The 26266-nt window shown below is 41.3% G+C and overlaps 1 protein-coding gene across 4 annotated transcripts; it reads left to right on the top strand.

Annotated features, from left to right (window-relative positions):
- Positions 1–160: 160 nt before the first annotated feature.
- Positions 161–26142, top strand: shc2 (SHC (Src homology 2 domain containing) transforming protein 2). Of its 4 annotated transcripts, XM_049587815.1 has the most exons (15): positions 161–178; positions 580–695; positions 4634–4894; positions 10441–10511; positions 12937–12997; positions 13271–13390; positions 15137–15190; positions 15377–15428; positions 16769–16895; positions 19308–19488; positions 20021–20114; positions 22192–22371; positions 22466–22779; positions 22886–23037; positions 24498–26142. In XM_049587815.1, the coding sequence occupies exons 3-14, from the start codon at positions 4712–4714 to the stop codon at positions 23012–23014; spliced, it is 1566 nt and encodes a 521-aa protein (XP_049443772.1). In that variant the 5' UTR covers positions 161–178; positions 580–695; positions 4634–4711; the 3' UTR covers positions 23015–23037; positions 24498–26142. The 4 variants fall into 4 exon arrangements, with proteins under 4 accessions (XP_049443772.1, XP_049443771.1, XP_049443769.1 ...); XM_049587814.1 differs by lacking the exon at positions 161–178 and having other exon boundaries at positions 487–695; XM_049587812.1 differs by lacking the exon at positions 161–178 and having other exon boundaries at positions 487–695; positions 4072–4894.
- Positions 26143–26266: the final 124 nt, after the last annotated feature.

Raw genomic sequence — 26266 nt, 5'->3', positions numbered from 1 at the left:
TTGTAATCACTGTTGTCAAGGTAATGGCTGCTAATGAGTGGTGGTGTATTCAAAGCGTGGTTTGTTCCACTTGTATATGCAAACTACCAAAGTCAGGAGGTAAATGTGTTAACTCTTCGCGCACAGAATATCACAGTATAGTTGAGTGGTTGAAACTGAAGTGTAACATCAGATGCAAGTAAGTAATATATTGCTATTTATAGCAATGAAACCTTGTGCCATCTATTTGTTTAAAATAATTTGATTCAATCTGGCAATGCCTCTATATCTGTTTTAGTTTAGTCTACAGTATGTTGCCAGAGCAGTTATTAGGTTTTTTTTTTTTGACAGAAAAAGGTACAGAGCGCTCTGAGGAAGGTCAGTTACATGTGCATCTGTCAACATGCATTGATTCCACCTGGTTTATCAGTAACTTTTTATACTCTGTACAAACAAACATGAGGTGACTGGCTGTATGGAGGCAGGTGGGGTGTTGGTGGTGTCACAGTGCTTCTGATGGTGGTTTGTTTGTGTGAAGGGGTTTCTGGTAATGAGGTCTCCTGATGAGTGAAATGAAATTGTTCTCTTATTCAACCATAGCTGCAGCTCGTTCGTGCTATTCGAAGCATTCACTTTGCTTTCCTCTAAAAGAAGTAATTGGAAGTTCGTCAGGCTGGATCTCTTCATCCTGTTTCTCCTCAGTGCTTGACACATAGGTAAGCCTGCTGATGCCTTTCTAAATAACTTTAAGTTTGCAAATGTTCTATCAATAGCATTCAGGGTCATGTATTGTGACCCTGAATGCTATGAATGTAGTTTGTTTCCAACATTGTTTATGGTGTTGCCCGTCAGTCAGATTTCATTGGACAGACGACATGATTACAGGACTCAACAAATCTTAATGACTTGCTTAATTGAATTTAAGTAATTGACAGGAACATAACGAGCCTTTCCTTGTGTGTAAGTGGCGTTCTTTAGTCAGTAAATTGCCCCTGTTTTTGCGTAACAGATGACCCTGACTATATTGGGATTTCACAACCAGTGCAGATGTTGCTCCCACCTGTGTGCATGATGATCACACAAAGAAAAACAAATGTGACCCACTTCGTGTCACCCTGAAAACCCCAACTGCTACTTTATACAATCATACAATGGTGATTGAAATGGCGAGTTCAGAAAATGGCGTAAATGATTTGACTGTGAGCGAGGATAAGGCATGAGGCAGGGTGCAAGTGAAAGCTAAAAGGATCGTGCTGAGAAGGCTGATGGCTCTCTGGGGAGGCGGATGGGAGGGGAGTAAGAAAGAGAATTCAGACAGATGGGATAGGGTGGATGTTTTCAGACATGTAGTCCCTTGTGAGTGTGGCTGCATTGCTTCCTTTGTTTTTGTATAATGCTAGGACAAATGGAATTAAACTTTCAACCCCCCCACACACACATCGACTCACGCAAAATACACTTTACCTAATTGGACGAGACTCGTGCCGGTAGTGTTTACTCACATTCCCAATCAATTTTTTAGTTGATATTTTTCTTTTGTATTTCAACACAGCCCGGTCACTGGGTGTTGCTACAGAACGTGGTGCATTTAGAGCTTTCTTTTCATTAATAACACTCCTTTATTGAGATTGATATGCTTATTACAAATTAGCAAAATATACTGACGGATGAAATATGAAATGCAGCAGCAGATGAAAAATACAAAATACAATCATTTATGAAAACAATTCAAAATACAATGACAGTAGAAACACTCACCTCAGCAACATAAAAAGAGCAAGTAGACATTCCTATGTTTCGGGCCGCTGGAGGTGCCTCGGGCATGTCCCACTGGTAGGAGGCCCTGGAACAGACCCAGAACACGCTGGAGGGATTACATATCTCATCTGGCCTGAGAACACCTTGGGGTCCTCCAGGAGGAGCTGGAAAGCATTGCCGGGGAGAGGGATGTCTGGGGTGCTTTGCTCAGCCTGCTGCCCCCGCGACCCGGCCTCGGATAAGCGGATGAAAACGGATGGATGGATGGATGGATGGATGGACATTCCTATGTAGAGATGTTATGATACCTTTTTGTTCCTCTTCCTAAACCCTACCAATTCTGATATCTAAACATGCGTATCAACCATTCAGAGTACCAATCCAAAAGCAGCGAAATCCCATGTCTTAAATGGCATGTCTTTGGGCTGTCTTAGAGGAATTTTTCGCAGTTTCCATGTTCGCTGCCGCAGTTCGTCCTGTTTTTTCTCCTTTGATTTGTTTAACTTGTTGTGATCTTTCATGTTAAGCATCTTTAAATCCTGTAGAAGATTGCTGGTGTTGCAATCAGCCACTCTAGTGCCACCCCTCAAAACTATAGCCGCTTTACACATTACCTTTTTACTGGTGGGACTCAAGTTGCTGACATTCTGTTCATGGCTAACATGACGTTATTTACCAGGGATCAATTCTTCTGTGCTTTTAAAACAGTGTTTACCAGTGGCTGCACAATCCTACTTGCTGCGTAGACTACTGTTCTAGGTCGGCAAAGAAGAATTGCTCCAGGAAAGCTGCAGTTTTATACAGTGGTGCAGGGATGACGTTGTTTTGTTGGCTGATACGAACGTTAACATCGCCTGTGGGATTTTCCCGTGGGATTTTGGATAATTGCAGAATATAAGATCTTTATCAAACAAATGGTTCTGATACTAACATGTTTTGTTCATCGAAGTAATTGTCACAAATGAACCTAATTTTTATGGTTTCTGAAGCTTAGATGCAATTGCCAGAGGTAAAAAGCTAACGTTAGGCTATAAACAAATTACACCACTGTTGTATGACATGAGTGTGACTGTGCTCAGCGTAATAATGCTTTGTGGTCTCATTTAGAGGCCTTTTAAAGCAAAGGCTATAAAGTTGATAAATGGGTATTTACTGACGTATTTGATGTCGTAGGACAAAACTTGAAAGGCTCTAAAGCTTCTTTTAATCACAGACTATATTTGAGGCATCTAACCAAACCCTAAAAAAACCCCATTGACTTTTAGATGATGGAACTTGGTTTCCTGCACCACTCTATCTGGGTCTGAAACTGCTTTAAAGTTTATTGATAAATTACGTGGTAGTTGATCGTGCATTGACTCGCAAACTCGCCGATGAGTGATCCAGCATTTTAAGTAGTTTTGGAGGCATTTCCGATTCTCGATTCTGTATCGGAACAACTCTGTTCCTTTGTCTTTTTGAATTTATTATTTAGCATCTAGAGCTGGGGTGTCAAACATGCAGCCCGGGGGCCAGAACCAACCCACCAAAGGGTCTAATCCAGCCCACTGGAAGACATCACAGGCTGTTTGTCATCTGTTTTGTAAGTGGATTAGCATTTTTAAAATGTACTTATTTGAACAAAAAATGGGAAGAAATTGGAGGTGTTTGTTTTTTAAAAGATAATATGCAATGGTTTTACTGGTCCGGCCCACCTTCAATCAAATTGGTCTGTACTTGGCCCATGTATTAAAATGACGTTGACACCCCTGATCTAGAGAGATAGACTTTGCTTTGAATTCCTTTCACTTCACAGTGTTACTTTTCTCTGCATTGGCAGCATTGTTCATTTTGAGAGGTTTGAAATATTGCTGCTAACCCTGCCCAAAGATAATGCACACTGCCACAGGTTATTAATTTCCAGAATCAAAACAAACAAGAAAAAAGGTGCTCTCTACAGCGTGAATGAGTGTGTGTGTGTGTGTGTGTGTGTGTGTGTGTGAGGTTGCCTGTGGTTCAGGCAGATGTGTTTTAGCTAATACAGTCTGAGAGCAGCTGGGCAGGGCAGGGCTAATAGACCCAATGACATCATCCAGAGAGAGGGAGAGAGAGACTGGGAGCATACGAGCGAGCTTGCCTAAGGCAGTGAAAGGAAGCAGGCCAGCTCAGACAGTGGCATGAGAGCGGGACAGTGTGTGTGCGTGAGCGGGAGAGGACCAGACAACGTTCAGTTGACAAGGATATAGGACTCCACCTGGAAGATTCTCTCTCTAGTTTTCTCCCCTTCTTCCATTACACCTCTCCCCCCCTCCCCTTCCCCCCTTTCCCCTTCCCTCCCCCCTCATCCTCTGGCAGTTATCCCCCCTCTCAGCTCCTGCTCCAGGCGGCTCCTCCGGGCATGCTCCTTAAGCCAAAGTATGGCCGCTTCCGCAACGAATCTGTGACCTCCTCCGACGACCTGATGCAGAGCTTAGCAATGAGTGGCAAAGTTGTGGCCACGCCGGTGGTCTCGTCCTCCGCCACGAGCCTTCCTCTGCCTCCCCTGCCTCCTCTGCCTCCTCTGGATCACGGTGCCAGATCGTCCTCCTCCGCTGGGGCTGCAGCCCTGGCCGACTCCCCTTGCCTGGATGGGGAACAGGATGCCACCACAACCTTCTGCATGCTCATCCCCAAGATGCCCCAATGGAAGTTCTCCAACTCCCTGCTCAGCCGGAGCCCGTCCAACTCCAGCTCCAGCTCCAACTCTAGCAAGGACTCAGGGAAGGCAGCAGCAGCAGCTCCTTCCCAGGCCTCTGCCTCACAAACCACATCCTCACACAGGCACAGTGTTGCGACCTCAGCCAGTGGCCCTGTGGCCAGTCTCGCAGCGGTGCTTAACTCCTGTGACCCTGTGTGTGTCACCCCCTGTTCCTTGCAGGCCATCCGAGGGCAGAGAGCAGTTGCAGCGGCAAACTCGACCAGTCCAGGGGGCCACATATTTGGGGCCACAGAGGCCATGGCAAGCCCTGGGGGTTCCAGCAGCTCCAGGTCAGGAATGAACCGCAGGACAAGGGTGGAGGGCATGTGGCTGGGGGGAGAGGACTTCACCCAGAAGGGAAGCTTCATCCACAAACCCTCTCAAGGCTGGCTGCACCCTGACAAGAAGATTGCAGGACCAGGGGCCTCTTATATTGTCAGGGTGAGTCAGTTGGCACCTTTCTTTTAATGCATACTGTTTAACCATTGTAAAGTTACACCTCTGCAACATCCATTTAATTCAGGGTTTGTTTTGAAAGTGAACTTTTCTTTCTTTGCTGCCCACATATTAATTAACTGCTCACAGGAATCAGTGAACCACAAAATATTAACAACCCCATTTAAATGTTTCTCTATCTGGGTGGGAACAAAAGGACACCACAGTGCCAGGCAGTTTGTTATGCAGCTCATGTGGCGAGGGCTGGGGAATACATAATCCAGATAGATAGCTTGGTGTGGCTGGAAGAGAGACTGCGTCAGGATAGCACACAGGCGTCAGGGTGGAGAAAGATAAACCTTTAAATTATGTGCACAGACTATAGTAAGGATCAGTATTTTACCACAGTGTTTACCGAAGGTTGTATGCATCATGTACTGCTACTCAAAACAATAACCATCTGTATTTATAGTGCATGTAACCTACTGTATGTCTGAGTGTGAGCTCAGAACTGTGAGCCTGTGGGAGTGGTGTTCTTTGTGTGTGGTTTCGGGATTGTTTACATTCATGTGTGCGAGGAGACCATAAGATTGTATCCATAAAATGTGATTTACAATCCCCGAGCATAGAGAGTACCAATCTTTATTGTCGATAGCATCATTAGAGCATGCTTGGGTGATGTTTTTAAAAAGACAAACTCTTAAAAAAGGGGAATACCTTAAGAAATGGATGTCCCACCAGAGAATATGATATGAGAATGATTGTAAATAAGAAGGTAGAGATATGAGGAGATATCTTTATCAGTGTGTATTTTGTGTTTACAAAGGGTTACCATCCCAAGCAGACTGCTTGACGTCAATGTCAATGATCTCCCCCTCAGCGATCCCCCACGCCTGTTCACCTCCGCTCCTCTTGCACTGCTCTTCCCCCCTCTCCTCAAACTAATGACATGGCTCTTGATTAGCCCAGTCTGGGGCTCAAGCACGCTTTCTAATGGCATTATACAGGCACCATTCATTCCTATATTCAATTATGTTTAATCACAGTCATTTGCATCATGTGATGTGGATGTGGACAGTTGGATCACTATGGGAGGGGTCCAGTGTTGAGTTTGCACGAGCTCTCATCACCATGCACCACTTTCCTAGATTCATAACAAGTGCTGCTCTAATGTGTGATTGATATCTCAGCTAATTATCAGACCAAGCCTTTAGCAGCTTATCATTGCCATCTGAAGCAATAATTCCAGATGACCCGTGTAAGCTTATGTTTAAGATGCATTTCACGGCAGCTAAAGCAGCACGATACTGTGCAATTCTGTGGTAAATCTATGCAGGGAGGAGCACTTGCTGCATGTATTAGTGTCAAAGTGACAGTAGATTTCTGCTGCACTGTGCCATTTTTAATCGGCATAGCTACCATAGCGCACAGCTCTCTCTCCCTCTATTTCTGTTTCAGTGCCTCTTTCTCCCTCTCGCTCACACACACACACACACACACACACACACACACACACACACACAGTCACTCCTCTGCCGGGAAAGATACAAATATGATTCTTAGTATTGCTTTCCTCCCTAACACTTTGTCTATGTCCATGTCAGGCTCTGTGCCTGGCCTGCATCTGCCATCTTTGACAGCCAGGACGCTGCAGCAGCAAGCATCAAACAAAGCACTGCAGCTGCCAAAAGCAGCTATCATTTAGAGAGCTATATAAAAACCAGACTGCTATCATTTCATGTTGCTCCCTCACAATCTGGCGCACGGTAGTTAACAGTCATATTATAAATATCTTTAATATGATGTTTCGTGGCTATTGATGCAGATTCCAGATTGGACTTTCCATGGTGCAACGAGTACATTCTGTGGTTGGATGCTCTAAAAGCTGCTGTGAGCAGTGTGCAAAAGTATGAAATTAGAAGGAACTTTATTGTCCGCAACATAAAAATTTGACTTTGGCAACATGAATTACAAACAAGACAGGACTGTGTGCACTAAACTAAAATAAAACCCTAATCAATCACCATCTACACTGTCCAGATACTGTTTGGTAACATCCAGCTGTCTGCAGTATCTGTCCATCCATTGTTACACAACATAAGATGCCTCTCGATCTTGCTTTGCCTTAGTGGTAAAATGAGTAGCTATTGCGTAATGAACTGGGGTATTAGAACATTGTTTACATTAATAAACTATGAAACAGCCTTGATTTATGTCAAAGATGATGCCACAAAGTTTGGAACGGGTATGCCAGTGTTATTAAATGTCCGAGGAACACTTCTTGGAACACTTCTTCAGTGTCCCTGCAGGAATAGTGCGTTGGAGACTTGGCCAAAAGGAAGGGAGTGCAGATAGGGTGATAGAAGAGGGGATGTGTTTCATCAGCAGATGAGTGTGTGACAATGGAGGCATTGGCAGGGAGAGGGGAAGAAAAAAGAGAGACAATTTTCCTGATGGAAGACTTCCCCTTGTCTCCAAATCTGGTTAGAAAGCTCATTAAGCACTCAGGCTCAAGGGTCTCTCTCTCTCTCTCTCTCTCTCTCTCTCTCTCTCCCTCTCCCTCTCTCTCTCTGTCTTCCTCTCTGTGTTTGTTTGTGTGGCTGTCGTGTGGTCTGTCCGCTGTCTGTTGCAGTCACTAACAATCCTGGACACTGCACTAAATAAATATGGCATTAACTGAGCCAAAGTGCTGCTGGCCAGAATGTAAAATATGTAGCACCCAAGTAGTCTTACAGAGTTTAGATCATGAAGTATGAGATGTAAATGGAAACTATAATGGAAACTCTAGTTTCCCATGCTTTTGTGTCTAAGTGACAAATTGGGACAACAATTTTTGAAATTGGTCTGGTACTGAGCAAGACCGCTGCAGCCAGCAGCCACTCAACAGGCTGCAGTGTAACATGTATGGGCACCATCAGAATACATCCACTAAAGCTGCTTGTTTTTGCCATTGACAGGCTCAGATTGTTATTATAAGTGTCTGACAACATTATGGAAATGATCCCTACAGAGACAGACAAACCCACCAGACTCTGTTTAAATAAACAGTCATTGTATCATCGTAAAAACCCCCCCACTACATTCAGAATTGACAGAGACAAAATAAAACCGACAAAAAACATCTAGATTTGTTTTTCCACTGTTTCAACAATCACTAACTCTGGTTGGCTAGAATAAAACCATACTTCACCTAATAAGATGGGAAAAGGTAGTGGCTTTATAAATGCCAAAATGACCAATTATTTTATTGGAGTCTGGTGAGTTTGGTGATGGCAATTTAAGGGATGTTTCTTGTTAAACAAAAAGATTATCCCCAAATTGTCAGACACCAAGAAGAAGAATCTGAGCATAAGAGGCAAAAGGTATGGTTGAGCCGAATACTCAGATTAAACGAGTATCTGTTACAGATAATGTACTTTTACTCATTACTTTTATGAGGATCATAACAGTAAAATATGTCAGAATTATGTGGGTAGCTGTGTTTAATCTATTACTCTTGTGCTAAAACATTATCTGAAGCTCAATCCTGAGGCTGCTCTTTAAATACTTGACTCATAAGTATTAAATATTGCAACTTCTGAGCAGTCCATATACATTTCAGGCTTAAAATAATAACTTCTGATCAGGCCCAACCCACTTTCGATTAAAACTCCACCCACTTGTGGCATAAACTACACCCATTCCAAGTACAGATACAGATAATGTAGTTGGTTCAACAGATACAGACACAGATACGGATAACATAGTTGGTTAAACAGATACAGACACAGATACAGATCATTTAGTTGGTTAAACAGATACAGATAATTTAGTCAGCTGAACAGATACAGACACAGATACAGATAACATAGTTGGTTAAACAGATACAGATATTTTAGTCAGTTGAACAGATACAGACACATATACAGATAATTTAGTAGGTTGAACAGATACAGATAATTTTGTTGGTTGAACAGATACAGACACAGATACAGATAATTTAGTTGGTTAAACAGATACAGACACAGATACAGATAATGGTGTACTTGCTCATTCCTAGCAAGAACAAACATTTTCAGTGGACGTACATCAAAGGTGCACAAATGCCCCAGTAGATTACGCTGCAGACTATTTTGCCACTGTCAGTTGCAGCCGTCTCCTAAGTACTGGACCACTTTCAAAAATTGTTGTTCTCCTTTCTCACTTAGACACAAAAACACATGAAAACAAGGTCCAGAAAAATGAAATGCAAGTAACCCTTTAAGAGGAATTCTTGCATGTGAAGTCTTGAAACAGATAAAACACAGAAGGGGTCACTAATGCTTCTTTTCACAAACAGTGGTAAGAATAACAGTGATATTTTTTGGTGATATCTTTATTAGTTTATAGGCTGTGAATGTGCCATAGTCAGAAATCAGTTGCTCCTGGACATGCGTTCATTATATGGATGCTACTGTACAGATATGTACTGATGATGGCAAGCAAACTGACATGTAACCCTCACAGATATGCAAATAAGTACAGGACATCCTCACATACATTGATTGTATACACAAACACACTCACACCCTCAGCATTCCCCCAGAGGCAGAAGAAGCTGCAGTTTGTCCGTGATCTGGAGCTCTTAGTGCTGCTAATCTAGTCAAGGTGCTATTAGCACCCCAACCTGACAGCCATTAGGAAGCTGCTCAGCTGGCTGTTACTCACCAGAGTACACTTTAATGGCCTATATGTGCATTTGAGTCAGATTATGATGCATTGGTGGAAATAGTTCTGCTTACTAATAGAGGGATTCATAGTGTATACTCTGGAAATGACTTTTTTCAGATGATTTGTGGTGCCACAACTAGGGCTGCAGATTTTGATTTTAGTGGGAATGGTAATTTATTTTCACTGAAAAAAATATAAAAACAATGATGATATGAATTTGATTTGTAGGCTGGGGCATCTCTGTCACACTACAATGCTTTATTTATGATGCTGCTATGTTGTACACATTTTATCTTTATCAAAAAATTGCAGCTCCTGTGTTTTGGATATTGGCCATAAAGTGGTTTCGATCATATTTAGATTAATTGTGCAGCACTTGCCATATATTTAAAACATTTAGAGGCTTATTTATGCAGTCCTTCTTTCTCCATACCCTCAGTCATTTCTCCACTAAATAGAAAAGCTCATAGAAAACAAAAGAATGAATAGAAAAAGGGTAATATCAGTTTAATCACGCAACCATGCTTTATTTTTTACATATGTACTTTTTATTGTATGTTGTTTAATTGCCTTGTGTGTGTTTTTTGATCTCGTGTTATTGCTGTTTTCAGTGCCTCTCTGGGGACAAATAAAGTTCTGCTTGACTTGAGTTGACGTATTGTGCAAGTTCTGACTTCAACAGTTTTCCATAATGAGTTTTAGGTGTAGCATTTATTTTCAAAGCGATCCCACATCCCACCCATCACATCTGTTATTACTCTTTCTATTCTCTTAAAAAGCAGCATCTAATCTTGACCAAAATCTGTCCACAGCCACATTTCTAAACTTGTTTTAACTCTTCTGTTTGCTTTGTTTTGTTGCAGTACATGGGCTGCATTGAAGTATTGAAGTCAATGCGCTCCCTGGACTTCAACACGCGGACTCAGGTGACGAGGTACGCTGGTAACCATCTCTATTGGTAGTGATGAGTCAGGAGAATTTGATCCAAGATGTATAGGATTAACTCAAGTATCAGCCACTATGATATCAAATGTGCTGCCAGCGGTGTGTGTCAGTTCTTGGCTGTTAGTAGAGTAAGTGTGGGTAGGATTTCATTTTCTTATTATGTCAGCATGACTTGATGGATGATTTTTAATAAGAAGGCTTAAACCTGTAGCTTTTGATTTAAAACAGATAACAGATGCAGAGGTGGAGAAGCTGCATTGTTTTTTCATTGACAGCAGCCCTGCTCAACCAGTTTCAGTGGAAATTAAACATAGAAAAACGTAAATAAAAACTTAAGTCACAAGATTCTGCACAATGGCAGCAGTAAACAGTCATGCATCCCAGTTAAGAGACAGACAAAGCTCCAGTATATGTGCTCAGCAGCGGTACATTATGTGTACGTTTAAAGCCATACCTCCGGGTCTCAGTGTGTCTGTGTCGTGTTGTTATGCCCTACATGTGATGTTATTGTTATAAAAGCAGGCTTCTTTGCAATGCACGGCCTCGTGGGAGAAGTGCACTCCCCCCATTCCCTCCCTCCCCCGTCTATCACCCTGCTCTCTCTCCTCCACAATCGATCGGCAGTAATCGGAGCCCACCGTGCATCCAAGGCTTAAGTGCAGGGGGTGGAGGCTGCAGTAGATGGAGTGATAGAGAGGGAGATCTATTATTGATGATGTTTTGCTAATGACTGTGGAAAGCTGCAGTGGTCCCCATGAACGCACCCTGCTGGATAATGTCTGCGGTTGTAACTTCTTGAGGAGGAGGAGGAGGAGGGAGGAGGAGGAGGAGGGAGGAGAGAGTTCAAAAACAAAACAAAACATTAGCAAAGGGAGAAACCATACTGAGCATATGACTTCACCAGTTGTTGCAGTATGACTGACTGCATGACATCAGTTTGGTCATTATTGTTTTAGTGCGTTGATGATGATGATGATGATGATGATGATGATGTTTTGTTTTTGCATCCTTGTGGCTGTTGACAATTGGATAGATCAGTGTGCTCACCCTTTGTTGAATCCACTGCAGCCGTTTCCATTCAGAAACATGTGCAAGGCAGTTTATCAATGGCAGCTTTATAACTGATTTCCAAATTTGCTAACGGCACGAGGCCTCTGATTCCTTTGGGAGCAAAGCGACGGGCCATCTGTCCCACAAGGCCAGAAATCAATGATTGATTGTCTTCTAATCAATTAACAAACGTACTTCACAGGGTATTTTACTACATGTTTATTGTTGCTGTGCAAATCAAAAGCAGCTTTTTAAAGTTGTGTCCAGAGCTGGGGTTTTTTCAGCTTGCTGACTTGGACACGGGTTCATCTAGTCCTGGAAAACCACAACAAAACATTCAATGCTTGTCAGAATTTCAAAAATGCACTTCAGCTCCTGGATTTGAAGAAGTTGCACTCTCCCAACAGTACCCTCTGTGTTAGGTGTTACACAGCAACACCAGGGATAATGAAGCCCAGCATTTTAATGCAGCGAAGATACAGAAGCTGCAGACAAAAACAACAACAGCCCATCTCTTTCCTCCTCCTCCTCCTCCTCCTCCTCCTCCTCCCTCTGCCCTCTCATCAGCATGAGTCATTTGAACATTGTTGTGTTTTTCAAAAATCCCTGAGAAGACCTTTACTCGAGATGGGGCCCGGGACGCTGCTTTTTAAATATTTACGAGCCACTTGATAGGGGCAGCTGGGTTCTTGACTGCTGTCCCCGCTGTCCCCGCTGTCCCCTGGCAGCGCGAGCACGCGAGCTCCAGCCTCAAATCCACATTATGCCTCACTCCCGCCATCAGACACACAGGGGACAGAGGCTTTAAACGCCCATTAGGCGGCCATTCCCAGGAGTTATAGCAGCTTTACTGCAAAGTTCTGCAGAGAGAATTGCACTGTGGAAAAATAAATGTGAGTTACGATGCCCTGAAGAAGCGCTAGGAGACCCCAGACACTTTGTTTTGGTAAATTACAGTGTTTCTCCTTCCCTAATTTGACAGGGAGTTAAGCACCAGCTTGATAAACAATCATCATCGAACATCAGTGGTTAGAACTAGTTCAGTGCTTGTGAGCAGTAGCTAGAAAACCTTTCTTAACCTTTGAACTGTGATGGGTCTGTGACCTTTGACCTCAGCCGGGGGGAGGGAACACAAAGCTTCTGTTCATGTTTAACCTCAGGTTTTTCCATCACTGTGACTCATCATTTAAAACTTTAAATCTCAGTTACACTCCTCACATTGTTGTCAGTGGATTGTTAAGATTTGTGTGAACAGGTGACAGGAATCCACATGATTTTCATATTTGGTGTCCTTCTTATTAGATCAGTGGCAAATATGTCCCGCTAGAGTCTGACCTTTGACCTTTCCTTATTCTCCTAATTAGGGAAGCCATCAACAGGCTGTGTGATGCAGTGCCAGGTGGAAAGGGCGCTTGGAGGAAGAAGGTTAACAGTAATCTTTGATCCTATTGTGCATGTTCAGCACTACATTATTTTGTCCCTGCTATCGAACTTAATAATTTGAAGTTACCTATGAAAGTCACTTTGGTTTGCATGATGTCTGAATTATCCTGATAAACATACTCATCTGTTGCTGCAGATATTTTGTCTCATAACCAAACACAGTACATACAGAATGAAATTTCTGTGTCATGAATGTGAGTACAGTTTTAAATATCTGATTGTAATTTCTACTGTATTCTTTTTTTCCTCATGCAGGTCCAGAACAAAGCTCTCCAATCTGTAATGGGGAAGAGTAACCTACGATTTGCAGGCATGAGTATTGCAGTCAATATTTCCATAGATGGCCTCGGTCTGCTCATCCCTACCACAAGACAGGTATAATATTATAACTACCATAAGTTCATCTGCACAAAGATTGGACTGATACATTTGTCCAAACAGCCTTTTATTAAATGTAACTGTCTACCGCTGATACATAGAAGGTTCCTTCCTGATCCCCAATAAATTATTATAATTATTGTAATTTCTTCTTTAATCATCAGTCCCAAAGTTTCCCCATCTAATAAATTGTTGTGTTGTTAATGAATTGCTAATTGACATCTAAAATAAATGAATAAATCTGGGTTTAATATAGATAATTATTAAGTAAAAATGCACCTTTCACAGAAAATAAATTCACAAAGTACTTCACAAAATTCAAACAATGAAACATGCAATCAATAAAAACAAAGGCAATATAACAAATAAAACAAGGCAATAAAAGGAAAGTAAAACACAGAGCAAATACAGGCTACTGAGGCCCAAAACAGAAACATACCAGGGAACAAGCACTGGACAATTTAGGGTGGGACAACGGCCATTTTGAAGAGATGGTTCTTCAGTTGTTTTTTAAAAATTGCTAAAGAGACAGCAGACCGTAAACCGAATGGAAGAGAGTTCCAAAGTGTTGGGGCCACTATTTCACAGGCCTGACCATGGAGGGCTCTATATATAAGAACAAGTATCTTAAAGTGAATCCTGAACTTGATTGGAAGCCAGTGTAAAGAAACTAAAATGGCAGTGATGTGGGTTAACCTGTTGGGCCTGGTTAACGCCTAGCAGCAGTGTTCTGGATTATTTGAAGACGATTCAAAGAAGATTTGTTTGGACCAGTTAAAAGAGAATCACAGTAGTCCAGGTAGGAGGACATAAAAGCATGGGTAATCATCTCTAGCTCAGGGCTAGACACCACAGACCTGCAGTATTTTTTAGCTTAATAAAACACGCACGGGTCAGTAATTTGACATGATGATCAAAATGCATGTCCTGGTCAAAAATAACAATAAGATTTCTGAAATTTAACCATAGAGCTGCTGAAACGGACCCATTTGAAATCAATGCAAAAAAAATGCCAATTTATTTAGAACATCTGTGGACAAAAGGAAGGGTGCTCAAAGTGCAAAATATAATAAAAAAGTGGGGGAAAAACAGCAGCAAACATTTCAGTCTTTGACTATCATCAGTGCTACTGACATGAGTGATTCACAGAACACATAATAGACACAGACAGATTCCTACCAGGTGTGATGAGTCAGTCAGCTGGTGCCACTAATTAGATGAGATCAACTCTGAGGAGCAGAGGCCTGACTACCACATCACAATGATCTGTCATATGAGTGCTGTACTATTCACAACATCCTCAAACACCAATGTATGATAGCAGAACATATACAGATGTACAAAAACGCAACTATACACTTCAAAGCAACAGTGAATACTAATGTTTTAAGCCCTGATTTAAAGGAGCTTTTAGCAAACCTCAGGAATACAGGGAGCTTGTACCTCAGGTGGGTAGCATAGAAACTAAAATCTGCTTTACTTGGATTTGGTTTGATCCTTTTATCCACCTCGCTTGGTTTTGATTCCCTTCCTTAGGGAAGAATTTCAGTGCTCCAATAAATGATGTTCAGAGGCATTTTCTGTAGAAAATACAAATCACTGTGTACTAAACTTCCTGTGTTTTGGCGTCTCCTGTCTTCCTGTCCATTTGTGTTGTCTCTATCCACATTAATCAGTGATGTCATGTGAAAGTAGAATATTGGCAAACCTCCGCCTCTGTTTTTCTCCGCTTGTCTCTTTCAGGTGATAGCACACCATCCCATGCAGTCCATCTCCTTTGCCTCTGGGGGAGACACAGTGAGTGCAGCGTTTCTCTCTCAGCTCACGTTTATGTTGTTGTTGTTGGAATGTACATTTTGGCAGACTGGATTCCTTTTTACTGCTCTCCAATCTCATGACCCGGGGAATCAATGAGGGCTTTAATTTCGTTATATATGTCTAATTTATGTGGTCTAATTGAATTTATCCTCCTCTCTGTTGCAGGACACGCCTGATTATGTTGCATATGTGGCCAAAGACCCAGTGAATCAGAGAGGTATGTCCTGAAAAGCTTCTCCTTCAGACTCACTGCCTGAAGGAGCCCACTACTCCTACTCCTTCTTCTTCTTCTTCAATTTTATATTTTACGGGTCTCATGCTCAGGTACCAAAAAATGGCTCATTAGCACCCCCTACAAAATTTTGACAAAACAGCCCCTGATGCTACTTTCATCTACATTTTTACAAATTTAGAAGCCACACGTAATGTCCGAAGACATACAAAAAAGTCTCTTCAACCCATGCTCTAAACCCAACAGGAAGTCGTCCATTTTAAATTTACTGTGCCACTTTTGTGTATTTTTGGTCATTTCCAGAGATGTCACACCCATAAAAAAGATTAAAAAGATTAAAAAAAAAATAAGTCACCATATACACAGAGTTTTGTAAAGAAACACCTCAAGGTCCACTGTGTCCAAGGAGTTTGCCTTGTTGTTTCTACAGCAGCTGAGAATGGACAAATCAAACGCTAACTCCAGATAGGCTAGTTCATGTTTTTGCATTTTCGCATTTTCATGTAGGACTCTTGAGTTCTACCTCACGTTTGGCAAATGGGAAAATCTTCTGTTTTGCAACCTCACCGCTAGATGCCACTACATCCTACACACTAGACCAGGGGTCGGCAACCTGTACTATCAAAAGAGCCATTTTTGACCAAAAATAATAAAAATAAATCTGTGTTTAGCCGTAAAACATATTGGAGCCTTATAATAAAGATAAGATAGCCTATTAAGTCTAAATTAGCCTGTACTAATAGTCTAAACGAGCATTCATCAATATGTTTTACCACAAGGTGGCGACTGTGCCGGGCACTACTGATGATTATTTGGTACTTTAACTTTGCACAGCTGGCAGTGAAACAAATCTGTCCACGCACTACTAAATTCTCTATATTATTTTATTCTATGATATTTACTTTTTTGGATTTGGCATTCACAGCTAACCAGTCAGGAAGACTCAGGACTAGCTGCTGCTATCGTGGTTTGGCAAAATTTTGAGGAAGAGGTGCCAGGCAGTACATGTATTACACAAATTTTAGCTGCTTTATTCGGTAAATGGGTTTCACATTTTTACAGTTTGAGAATGTAAGGATTTCTAAAGGCCTACAACACTGACAAATGACAAAAAAACATTAGTCATTTCCATATAATTCTTCTGTCAAAGCCACAGGGAGCCACTGGAGAGGGGCTAAAGAGCCACATGTGGCTTCGGAGCCACAAGTTGCCCACCCCTGCACTAAACCTTTACAATAGTGGTATTAACACTGAGCCAGGATCTTACTCCTAAAAGTGTGTGACAGCTGGAAAAAAGATTTCCTTTCTTTTTTTGTCTCCTGCAGCATGTCACATCCTGGAGTGCTCAGACGGTTTAGCCCAGAGTGTCATCAGCACCATCGGCCAAGCCTTCGAGCTGCAGTTCAAACAGTACCTGCACAGTCCTCCCAAAACCATGACGTCTATGGACAGGTAACAGCCGCCCAGCTGCACTTATGACTTCTATGAAAAGTGAAGAGTCTTTAAAGAGTTTTTGTCACTGTCCTCCAAATCCGTGGAGTCATGACATGACAGTAAATCACTGATTTGCAGCATATTTCTAAAAATATCGGCAACATACTGATAAGAAATAACTTTAATATGCATTTAAACTTTAAACATGTCGACACTTGCAGCAAATGTCAGTGAAAATCCAGTGTTATTTTAGGAGGATTGATTCCCAGAGGAAGTGCAGGTGTTGGTTGTCACACTCAATCATCTAACTTTGACATAAATACTGTCCAGTCGTCCTGCACAAAAGAGCTTAGTCGCATTTTCCACCACAAAAACCTGATCTACTGTACCACGCTCAGATTTCTTTGTTACTTATTACAAGGAGACATGATAGTTTGTTCTTGTATTACCTCAACATCCCATCTTATAATATTGATCCTCACGGATCTTCTCACCTCTTCGGCCAAACCTCAGGTGTTGCAGTGATGCCGCTGCAGACACAGGAGGAACTCCAGACTGTTAGTCTTTTCTATTCTGGTTTCAAATGAATGTCTTCCTGCTGCCAGCAGCTCTGGTGATCTATATAAATATCTAGCAGATTTTTATAGATCACTTTCGGATGTGGAGATGTCATTTGATCGGACTGAATCCATTTGAGAACCCAGGTTTCCTTATCGTTATCATTACTAATAACTTTGCTCACCCAGTCTTGAAACAGGGACAAAACCTTATTTTTGGGGGGTTTTACTCCTCAATTTAAAATATCAAAGTTGTGAGTATTAAACCTTTTAATGGGCCAACCTTCCAGTGATTTATTCTCTCTTCAACAGCTTACATAATAGGTGTCAGAGGTAAAATCTGCCGGAGTTGACGTCATATGAAGTTGAAAAAAAATTATATATTTATAAATTTCACAGCATTCGTAGTGAGTAGCCATTTTATTTTTCAAAGTTGCCAAAAGTTCACTTTGATACTAATCAAAATACTAATTTTTAAACCATAATTCTTATTTAGTTTGGATTTAGAAGGGCTACAGAGCTGACATGATATGGTTGAGACACACCTGAAAGCAATATTATTTAATGTTGACATCCCAGCTGATATTGGCCGAGAGGCAGGGTACACCCTGGACAGGTCGCCAGACTATCACAGGGCTGACACATAGAGACAGACAACCATTCACACTCACATTCACACCTACGGACAATTTAGAGTCACCAATTAACCTGCATGTCTTTGGACTGTGGGAGGAAGCTGGAGTACCCAGAGAAACCCACGCTGACATGGGAGAACATGCAAACTCTGCATGGAGGGGCTCCCCCACCCTGGGGTTCAAACCCCCCATACTGGATTTGAACCGGGAACCCTCTTGCTGTGAGGCGACAATGCCACTGCACCACTGTACTGCCATTTTATAATGCCACCATTATTAATTATTGAATGAATATATAAAGCTTAACAGTATTTGAGCAGTGCTCCCGCCTTTATGGAAACCAGAAAGTGGAACAGGATTCCTTAATGACGTTTTTGTAAAAATATGACAAGAGTTGACAAAAAACTGGACCGCATCTTTATATACATCATAGCAGCACATTTTCACACCAATAGTATCAATACATACAGTTAATTTTAGATTCTGAAGGCTTTTGTTGTTTTAAGTTGGGAATTCTTGGCTGGGACAAGTCTGTTTTCTGGCACAGGGAAAGTTTAGAAGTTACAAAAATGAAAGTAGATTAAAATATTTTATAAATCATACTTTTTTCATAGATATAAATTCTTTAAAAATAATGTTTCACCTCAGAAAAGGAATTAGTGTGTTGATAAATTATAATTTTAAGGTGTTTTTTTTGTTGCAGGACATGATTTTAGTGGGTACACCATAAAAAGTAAAATAATTATCAACAGAGTTATTGTTTGTTTGGATTAGAGAAGTTGTGATATTGCTTTTGTAGTAACATCATAAAACCTCAATTAATAGCCCGGGCTTTTATTTGCTTAAATCACTGAAATCAACAGGCCTATGTTTGGGACAGGCCTTTAATTCTTTTCACACAAAACTGTTGCTCGGCAAAGATCAGGAAATACAATCAAATTGTTTCAGATGATATATCAATTATGAATCATTCATTTGATCTAGCTCCGTCAGACAGCATATCAGAGAGAGTGAGTTAAGGCACTCAAGGATTACGGCATACTGACACAACACCACTTTATCCTGTTAAAACAATACTCGCAACTTGGATTAATTTTTATGAAAAACCCTTTTGATTCTTTTAATCTTAGGACCCCTATAGACTGTTAGTCAAAATGTGTAGCCACACCGGGCTAGTTAAGGGGAATGGGCGTTTAATTGAAGTTTTTTATGGTATTAATCAAATGTATCTTCTTCAGGTCTATACGGATGGAGGAGCCGATGTGGGGGGAGGACGAGGACTTCTCTGAGCATGATTACTACAACAGCATCCCAGGGAAGGAGCCTCCTGTTGGGGGAGTGGTGGACTCCCGCCTCAGGCCCAGTGGAGCCCTGCTGGGTCACATCCACACACAACCACAGAGCAAAGGAGCAGCACAGGTGAATCTCCAGGCATGATTTTTGGAAACATCATTAAGTCATGTCAGGTTCTGGATGCAATCTTGACATCTAATGTCATCATGGGTGTAATCAAAGCTCCATCTGGTTAACATCAAGTAGTGCATGACTAACCTTTGCCAGGCAGTGGGGTGAAGTGTTTGATAGTTCCCTCATAAACTGGTGACTGATGTGTTTTCTTGCTCCTTCTCTGTTTTGTTTGAATGAAATTATACATCAGGAGCATGAAAATATTCCCCATAACTGTCTTCCTGATGTGCCTGCAGCATAATTGACAAAGATAGATGTGATTACCTAAAAAGCTTTGCCTCCTCTGTTGCCTGCCGCGTGAGAGAAATCACTGCTCTCCCTCGCTGCATCTGCTTCAAAAATATGGTGACATGCCGTAGCTAATGTTTCAAATAGAGTGCTTCAAAACTACATTAACCAGGGGGACAGGAGAAGAGTGAGCTGTCCATTCAGGTACAGAGATACAAATGTATTTAGGATGTGCTCCTGTGGTGTGTGTTTGCAGATGGGCTCACCAGCGAGGAGGGAGCAAGCATCTTATCCCCCTGGTCAGCTGTGTTATGAGCTGCACTGGGACACTGAGACGACCAGCAGCTCAGGTGAGACACCCTGTGGCAGGAAGCACATATAACACCTGGGAAAACAGTGTGATGAAAGTTTTTGTCATTTTTGTGAGGTATTATTCTGAATGTCTGGTCATCACTGCCCTGAATGAAACTTACTAACCTTCTAACACACGCTCAGTTTTTTGGACCATTCTCAGGATCATCCTGATAGAATTACTGAAGGACTCTTGGTATCTTCAATCAGGATGACCTTCCAGATAAAAGACTCATGGTTCAAGTTTGTCATCTTTGATCGGAGGAAAGCTTAGAGCGTACTCAAGATTCCCTGAATTCCATTTAGATTATAACAGTGGTTAATCTTGAAATAACAATTGTAAAAGTTAATTAAAAGTGACATGGCAATGCAGCGACGACGAAGATAGACTTCAGATAATCAAGTTTAATTTACCACCACTTTATCTACTAAAATGCAATCAAGATTTGTTTGTATATTTTATCTTACCTTCAGGTTTGTGCAGTTAAAAGTACATAACTAAATGTTAAAGTTACAGAGGCCAAGAGCAGCTGTCCATGACCTTTTTTTTAATCAGTTATCTTGAGATCACAGGTTAATTATTTCATCATCTTGAGATAACAGAGTTTGTTTGTTTCTGATTTAAGTTCTCGAGATAATCACAAGAAAATGACATTTCCCACTAAGTGATTTTGAAAAAACAAAAGTCTCAAAATTTATGTCGAGAAATCTGCCTTTTGTTTTCTCGAGAATCAATGTAAATCAGCCCATTATTGTGAGAAAACCACTTTTATTATCTCAAGATAATGGTAAATGGACTGCACTTGTATGGCACCTTTCTAGTCTTCCGACCACTTAAAGCCCTTTTTTACACCACGTCACATTCACACATTCACACACTGGTGGCTGAGGCTACCATACATGGTGCCACCTGTTACTCAGTAACCACTCACACGCACTCACACACCGATGGAACAGCCATCTAGAGCAATTGCCCAAGGATATTTTGATCAAACGATCAAACTGCCAATTTTCCAGGTGGTGGACGACCCACTCAACTTCTGAGCCACAGTCGAAATAATTAACTTGTGATCTTGAGATAACATTGTTGCAAAATAAAGTGAAGGTACATTAGTGTTAAACTGTAGAGAGAGGAAGGTGTATATGTATGGGTCATTGCAGGGCATAAAAAGCTGTTTGGAGATTTTTAGTGTTCTGACGGAGCGTAATGGAGGATTCAACTGCTATGTGTATTAATCGTCTCATGCAGGTAGTCATCCTGGAAAATTGGAGGTCAGGCTTTTTACATAATTGATCAGCGGCTGCTGATTACATTAAGATTTGTCTGTCGAACCCCTAATGGAAAAATAGATTGTTTTTCCAACTCCGAAAAAGACATTGTATCATGCAGCCATTATAAAGGGGATGGGGGCACTGGTTTCTTAAAGAGGTAAATGAGATTACATTTGCTTTATGGATATATTTTTGCCAGCTTCAGGTTTACCAAAGATTTATTGAATCAGAGGGGAGGCTCTATCACTTGTTCTAATATTTTTCAGAAATAATTCTGAAATAAGACTCCCAGTGCTCCTCAGACTCGATAGTGACCAAAACACACTAGTTAGAGTTACACTGCAAGTAGACTCGGAGTATCTGTCACAAGTGTCAGCCATACTCAGGTCTATCTTGGCAAGTATTGCTTTACTGCAGTGTCGTAGGAGTTGAAATTTTCAATAAGACGAACAAGATTTTTTTTTTTTTCTACCAGCGCCTCAAACCACATAACATCAGACGTGTTAATGCAAAGATCTGTTTCCCTATTTTATGTTATTAATTGGGGGAAAAAAATCCTCCCTTATTTTTAAAGTTTTGTTTTTCACTTTTAATAGTCACTAGTGACTCCAGAAGCTGCCGTCTGACTGGTGGCTCCATACACTTGGTCTATAATCATGACATTAGTAATTTTTGATTTTAGCCACTAGAGGGAGCCAAAAAAATAAGAAACCAAAAAAAAAGGTTTCACATACAGATATGTGACACACAAACACACGCATTTCCAGAAGTCAGAAATGAGCTGATGGCTCTTGTCTCTCTCAGGTCTAACATCAGACGGTTACCTGTGTGCCGACGGCCAGCCACCAGGCAGCAGAGATTATGAGGAGCATCAGTACGTTAACACCCAGAGTCTGGAAAACCTGGATTCATTTGCACAGGGGCCCAATGGACACAGAGGGCCCAGGCCACCTGACAGTCCCAAAAAGGACCTCTTTGACATGAGTAAGTCCTGTGACACATTCTGACACATGTAGTGAAAATACACTCACTTTTTTTATATGACAAACACTGTAGAGTGACCACATTTTCCCTGCAGGGCCCTTTGAGGATGCCCTGAAGCTCCACGAGGCCTGTGGAGGGGCTGCAGCTGGAGGAGGAGGTGTACGGGTCCTGGAGGACCAGTGGCCCAGCCCTCCACGCCGTCGAGCCCCCGTGGCCCCAAACGAGGATCAGCTCCGCAGAGAGCCGTGGTACCACAGCCGCATGAGCAGACGAGATGCAGAAAAGCTCCTGGTCCGAGATGGAGATTTCCTGGTTCGGGAGAGCACCACCAACCCGGGACAGTATGTGCTGACCGGCATGCACTGTGGCCTGCCCAAACACCTACTGCTGGTGGACCCAGAGGGAGTGGTGAGTCTGGCAGCAAGGGAAAACAGCTACATACAATGCATACCAGTTAGAAGGTTTGTGCTGTAAGCAGTAAACACAATTTCATGTTTCGCTGTCCTCTGAACAGGTACGAACCAAAGACATGTTATTTGAGAGCATAAGCCACCTTATCGCATACCACCTTAAGAACGAGCTGCCTATTGTGGCAGCAGAGAGCGAGCTCCACCTCAAACAGGTGGTCAGGAGGAAACAGTGAGCCATCTGGCCCTGCATGGGACGGTAAGCTGCAGTATATTAGTATTAGTATATAGTATGTACTAGATGTCTTAAATGATTTAATGATGGAAAATGAAGATATCAAAGAGACAGTGAATAATAAACCTTCTTACATCGGTATAGGTCCCATTAAAAAAAATGTGTATTTTTGATGAAAATATAGCTGGTTGTTGTTTACATTGGGTGATCAATTGGAACTCCACTACTGTATGTGATAATTACATTTTAGCATTCAGTAAATGGACAGATTATCCTATGTCAAGCATCTGACTACTGTATCTATAAGCCATTTAAAAAAAAATAAAATTAATAAAAAAATGAAATAAAATAATAATAATGATAATGAACTTAATCATGGAGCGCTTTTCATACAAGAGAAGTAGCTCAAAATAAATGCTTAAAATAAAGATGCAACACATTAAAACAAAGGTCAAATAGTCAGTAAAATTAGACAATAAAAAGATACAATAAATAATAAAATACGTAAGTGAAAGTAAAAAGCTGAGACCAGTAATAATAATTATAAGATAATTAGTAAAAAAAAAAAAAGACATTAATTAAAAGCTAAATAAAATAAACAGGTTTTCAGATGTTTAAAAGTGCTCACAGAGCCTGCCCTGAGGGTGGGGTATTCCATAATTTTGGAGCATAGTTAAACAAAGCTGCGCTGCCTGTTTTGTTGTGCGTATAACTGTGTGTATTTAAAAACACAGCAGTGGAAGATCTAAGAGTTTGTTGAGGGGTATAACAACACAGTTTCTGCAATGCAGGCCGGTCTCGAGCCATTAAGAGCGATACAAATAAATAAAAAGAACCCTAAAATCTATTCTTAAAGACACTGGGAGCCAATGGAGTGACTTGTTTTGGTAAAAAATCTGCTGTAGCAGCACAGTTCTGAATAAGTTTTGGAAGGCCAGTAAAAAGATGATAACAAAAATGTATCTATCTGAAATAAAAGCATAAATATAATATTGACAACAGCAGCACTTAAAGGCATCACCGTGAAGTGGTTAAAACCTGACACCCATCATATAGTATGTGGACTGAGAAGGTACGGGAAATTTACCAGATGGAACAGATAATGTACTCAATGAGACTCCAGAAAGAAATATTAATTATAAGATTGAGCCCTGCTATCGCCACACTAATATAGTGAAGCGATCAAAATCCACCTCTGTATTTTACAGTATATATGTATATCTTTATCTCCCTGATAAAAAGTAATTTAAAAAAAAGCATTTTAATTTTTTAATGTTTTTCAGGATCTTTACAGGTTATTAAAAACAGGCATACTTGGCGGTGTTCTTAAGTGATAAAAAGCTGTTTTGGTCACCCCCTTTATGTGTGAAGTAAAATTTAACTCCAATCTAAAACAATGCCTAGTGACTAAATTGAAAACTACTGTACTGATATTTAATCTGTGCCTAAAATTCTCCTCCTTCTTTGTCTGCTATATTTCATAGCTGGATTCTTGCATCCCCATGCAGACACCACAGGAGAAAAACAAACATGGAAATCATTTATCCTGGATGGATTTTTATCTGGAACAAAGGACATCACTGACTTCATCTTTCCATGAACAATAAGGAGAGTGAGGCATCTGACATCTCCTCGTACTTTCTCTGCCTTTTGCCGACCAGGATCAACCAAACTATCCCTCACCTGTCATGAACTCCTCAGCATGCAGCTATTAAGCTAACGAACCAACACAAATCCACCGTCTGACTAATTTCAGATGACAAAAATTAAAATGACGACTATTTGGAGAGGACATGACGTCGGGGGATCAAATAAGGATCTGATGCACAGAGAAGTCCCACAATGCCTGTAACAGTGAAGTGCTTCCAGTTCCCGACCAGGTCATCCACCGAACAAATAACGGACATCACCAGAACGAAAACTGTCACGTGGTACGGACACTATTCACAAAACAAAAGAGGTCAGGTTGATCAGTAGTTCATTTCTGTATCGGTGCAAGAAATGAAAACACTGTGACTTTAAGAGACAATTGAAGAAATGTCTGTTTCATCGGAATGTACGTGTTCACGGGTCTGCAGTACCTGACTCTGAGATGGCACAATGGAAACACACTGAGCATGCGTCAGTGCTGGGTTTATGAAATAGCCACACATTCTTCTGCATTTTTGTTGTTGTTTCTCCATGATAATCAAGGCACCAAATCCCACTTTTGCATTCATACTATCTTCATATAGACAGTGAAGTGGACATTGCCTTAGAAGTTTCGTCACATTTACCATGAGTATAATTTGCATTGTGTTTGTAAGGGCTGCTCATAATTTGTTGTGTTGTACAAGCCTGTGAACATTACTGGTCAGACATCATGGGTTAAAAACTCTGCATACAAACTCAGTATATCCATGCCTATATTTCCACATCTCCAACTTCAGTGCCTTAATGACTACAGAGACAGGCATTTGTGTCAGAGTGTATATAATGTGCATTTATGCCCCCTCTTGCCATGCCAATGAATGACTGAACAAACTTCAGGATGATTAAGCTCTTATACTTGTGAACAGTCATGTAAGCTGCTCTTGTTTTGGGGTAAATGTTTAATACTGTCCAACTGTGTCATGACTGTTATCGTCTCTACGTGTGACCCTCATAATGATCCCCTCAGTGAATTTCGTAGAAGCCACAGACGGCGCTCCTCTGCAGTGATTGATATAAAAGAAAGGGGATTATTTGGACTTGAAGTTAAATCATTTATTTGTCCCGGCTCAGGGAGATACATCACTTATGTTTGTGTCTTTACATGTCAGAGACTTGCTCATTTGTTTCTGCTCCTCGGCCCCATTGATACTTTTAAATCTTACTAGAGGTAGGTCGTGTGCGTTTTCATTTCTCTCTGTGTTATTAGTGACATATCTTTAATCAGGCCCTCCACTGTTCTTGGCTGCAGCCTCATGAATGCACAGAGAGACGAGACGAGGCGAGCTACGAGGCTTTCGGTGAGGTCCAAATGTGATTATTTCCGATCTCCCCTTTTGCTTTCTCAGGAATTTCTCAGATCTGTTCTCCTTTGATTAACTTTAATGGCTTTTTGTCAATAAAACTAATTGAAACGAGGGTACAATTCAAATGGTGGTTTGTCATTTGTGATGTCTTCGTGTCTGCCAGCTATCGTAGCGGCTCTGCAGTTCAGCCCAGCTGTCCAGTTTTCCGTGCGCGCACGCCGCAGCCAAATTAGGATTTCAGAGGGACAGTGTGGAAG

Source organism: Epinephelus fuscoguttatus, linkage group LG10, assembly GCF_011397635.1.
Source record: "Epinephelus fuscoguttatus linkage group LG10, E.fuscoguttatus.final_Chr_v1".
NCBI classification, from domain to species: domain Eukaryota; kingdom Metazoa; phylum Chordata; class Actinopteri; order Perciformes; family Serranidae; genus Epinephelus; species Epinephelus fuscoguttatus.
This window is presented reverse-complemented; position numbering and strand designations above follow the sequence as displayed.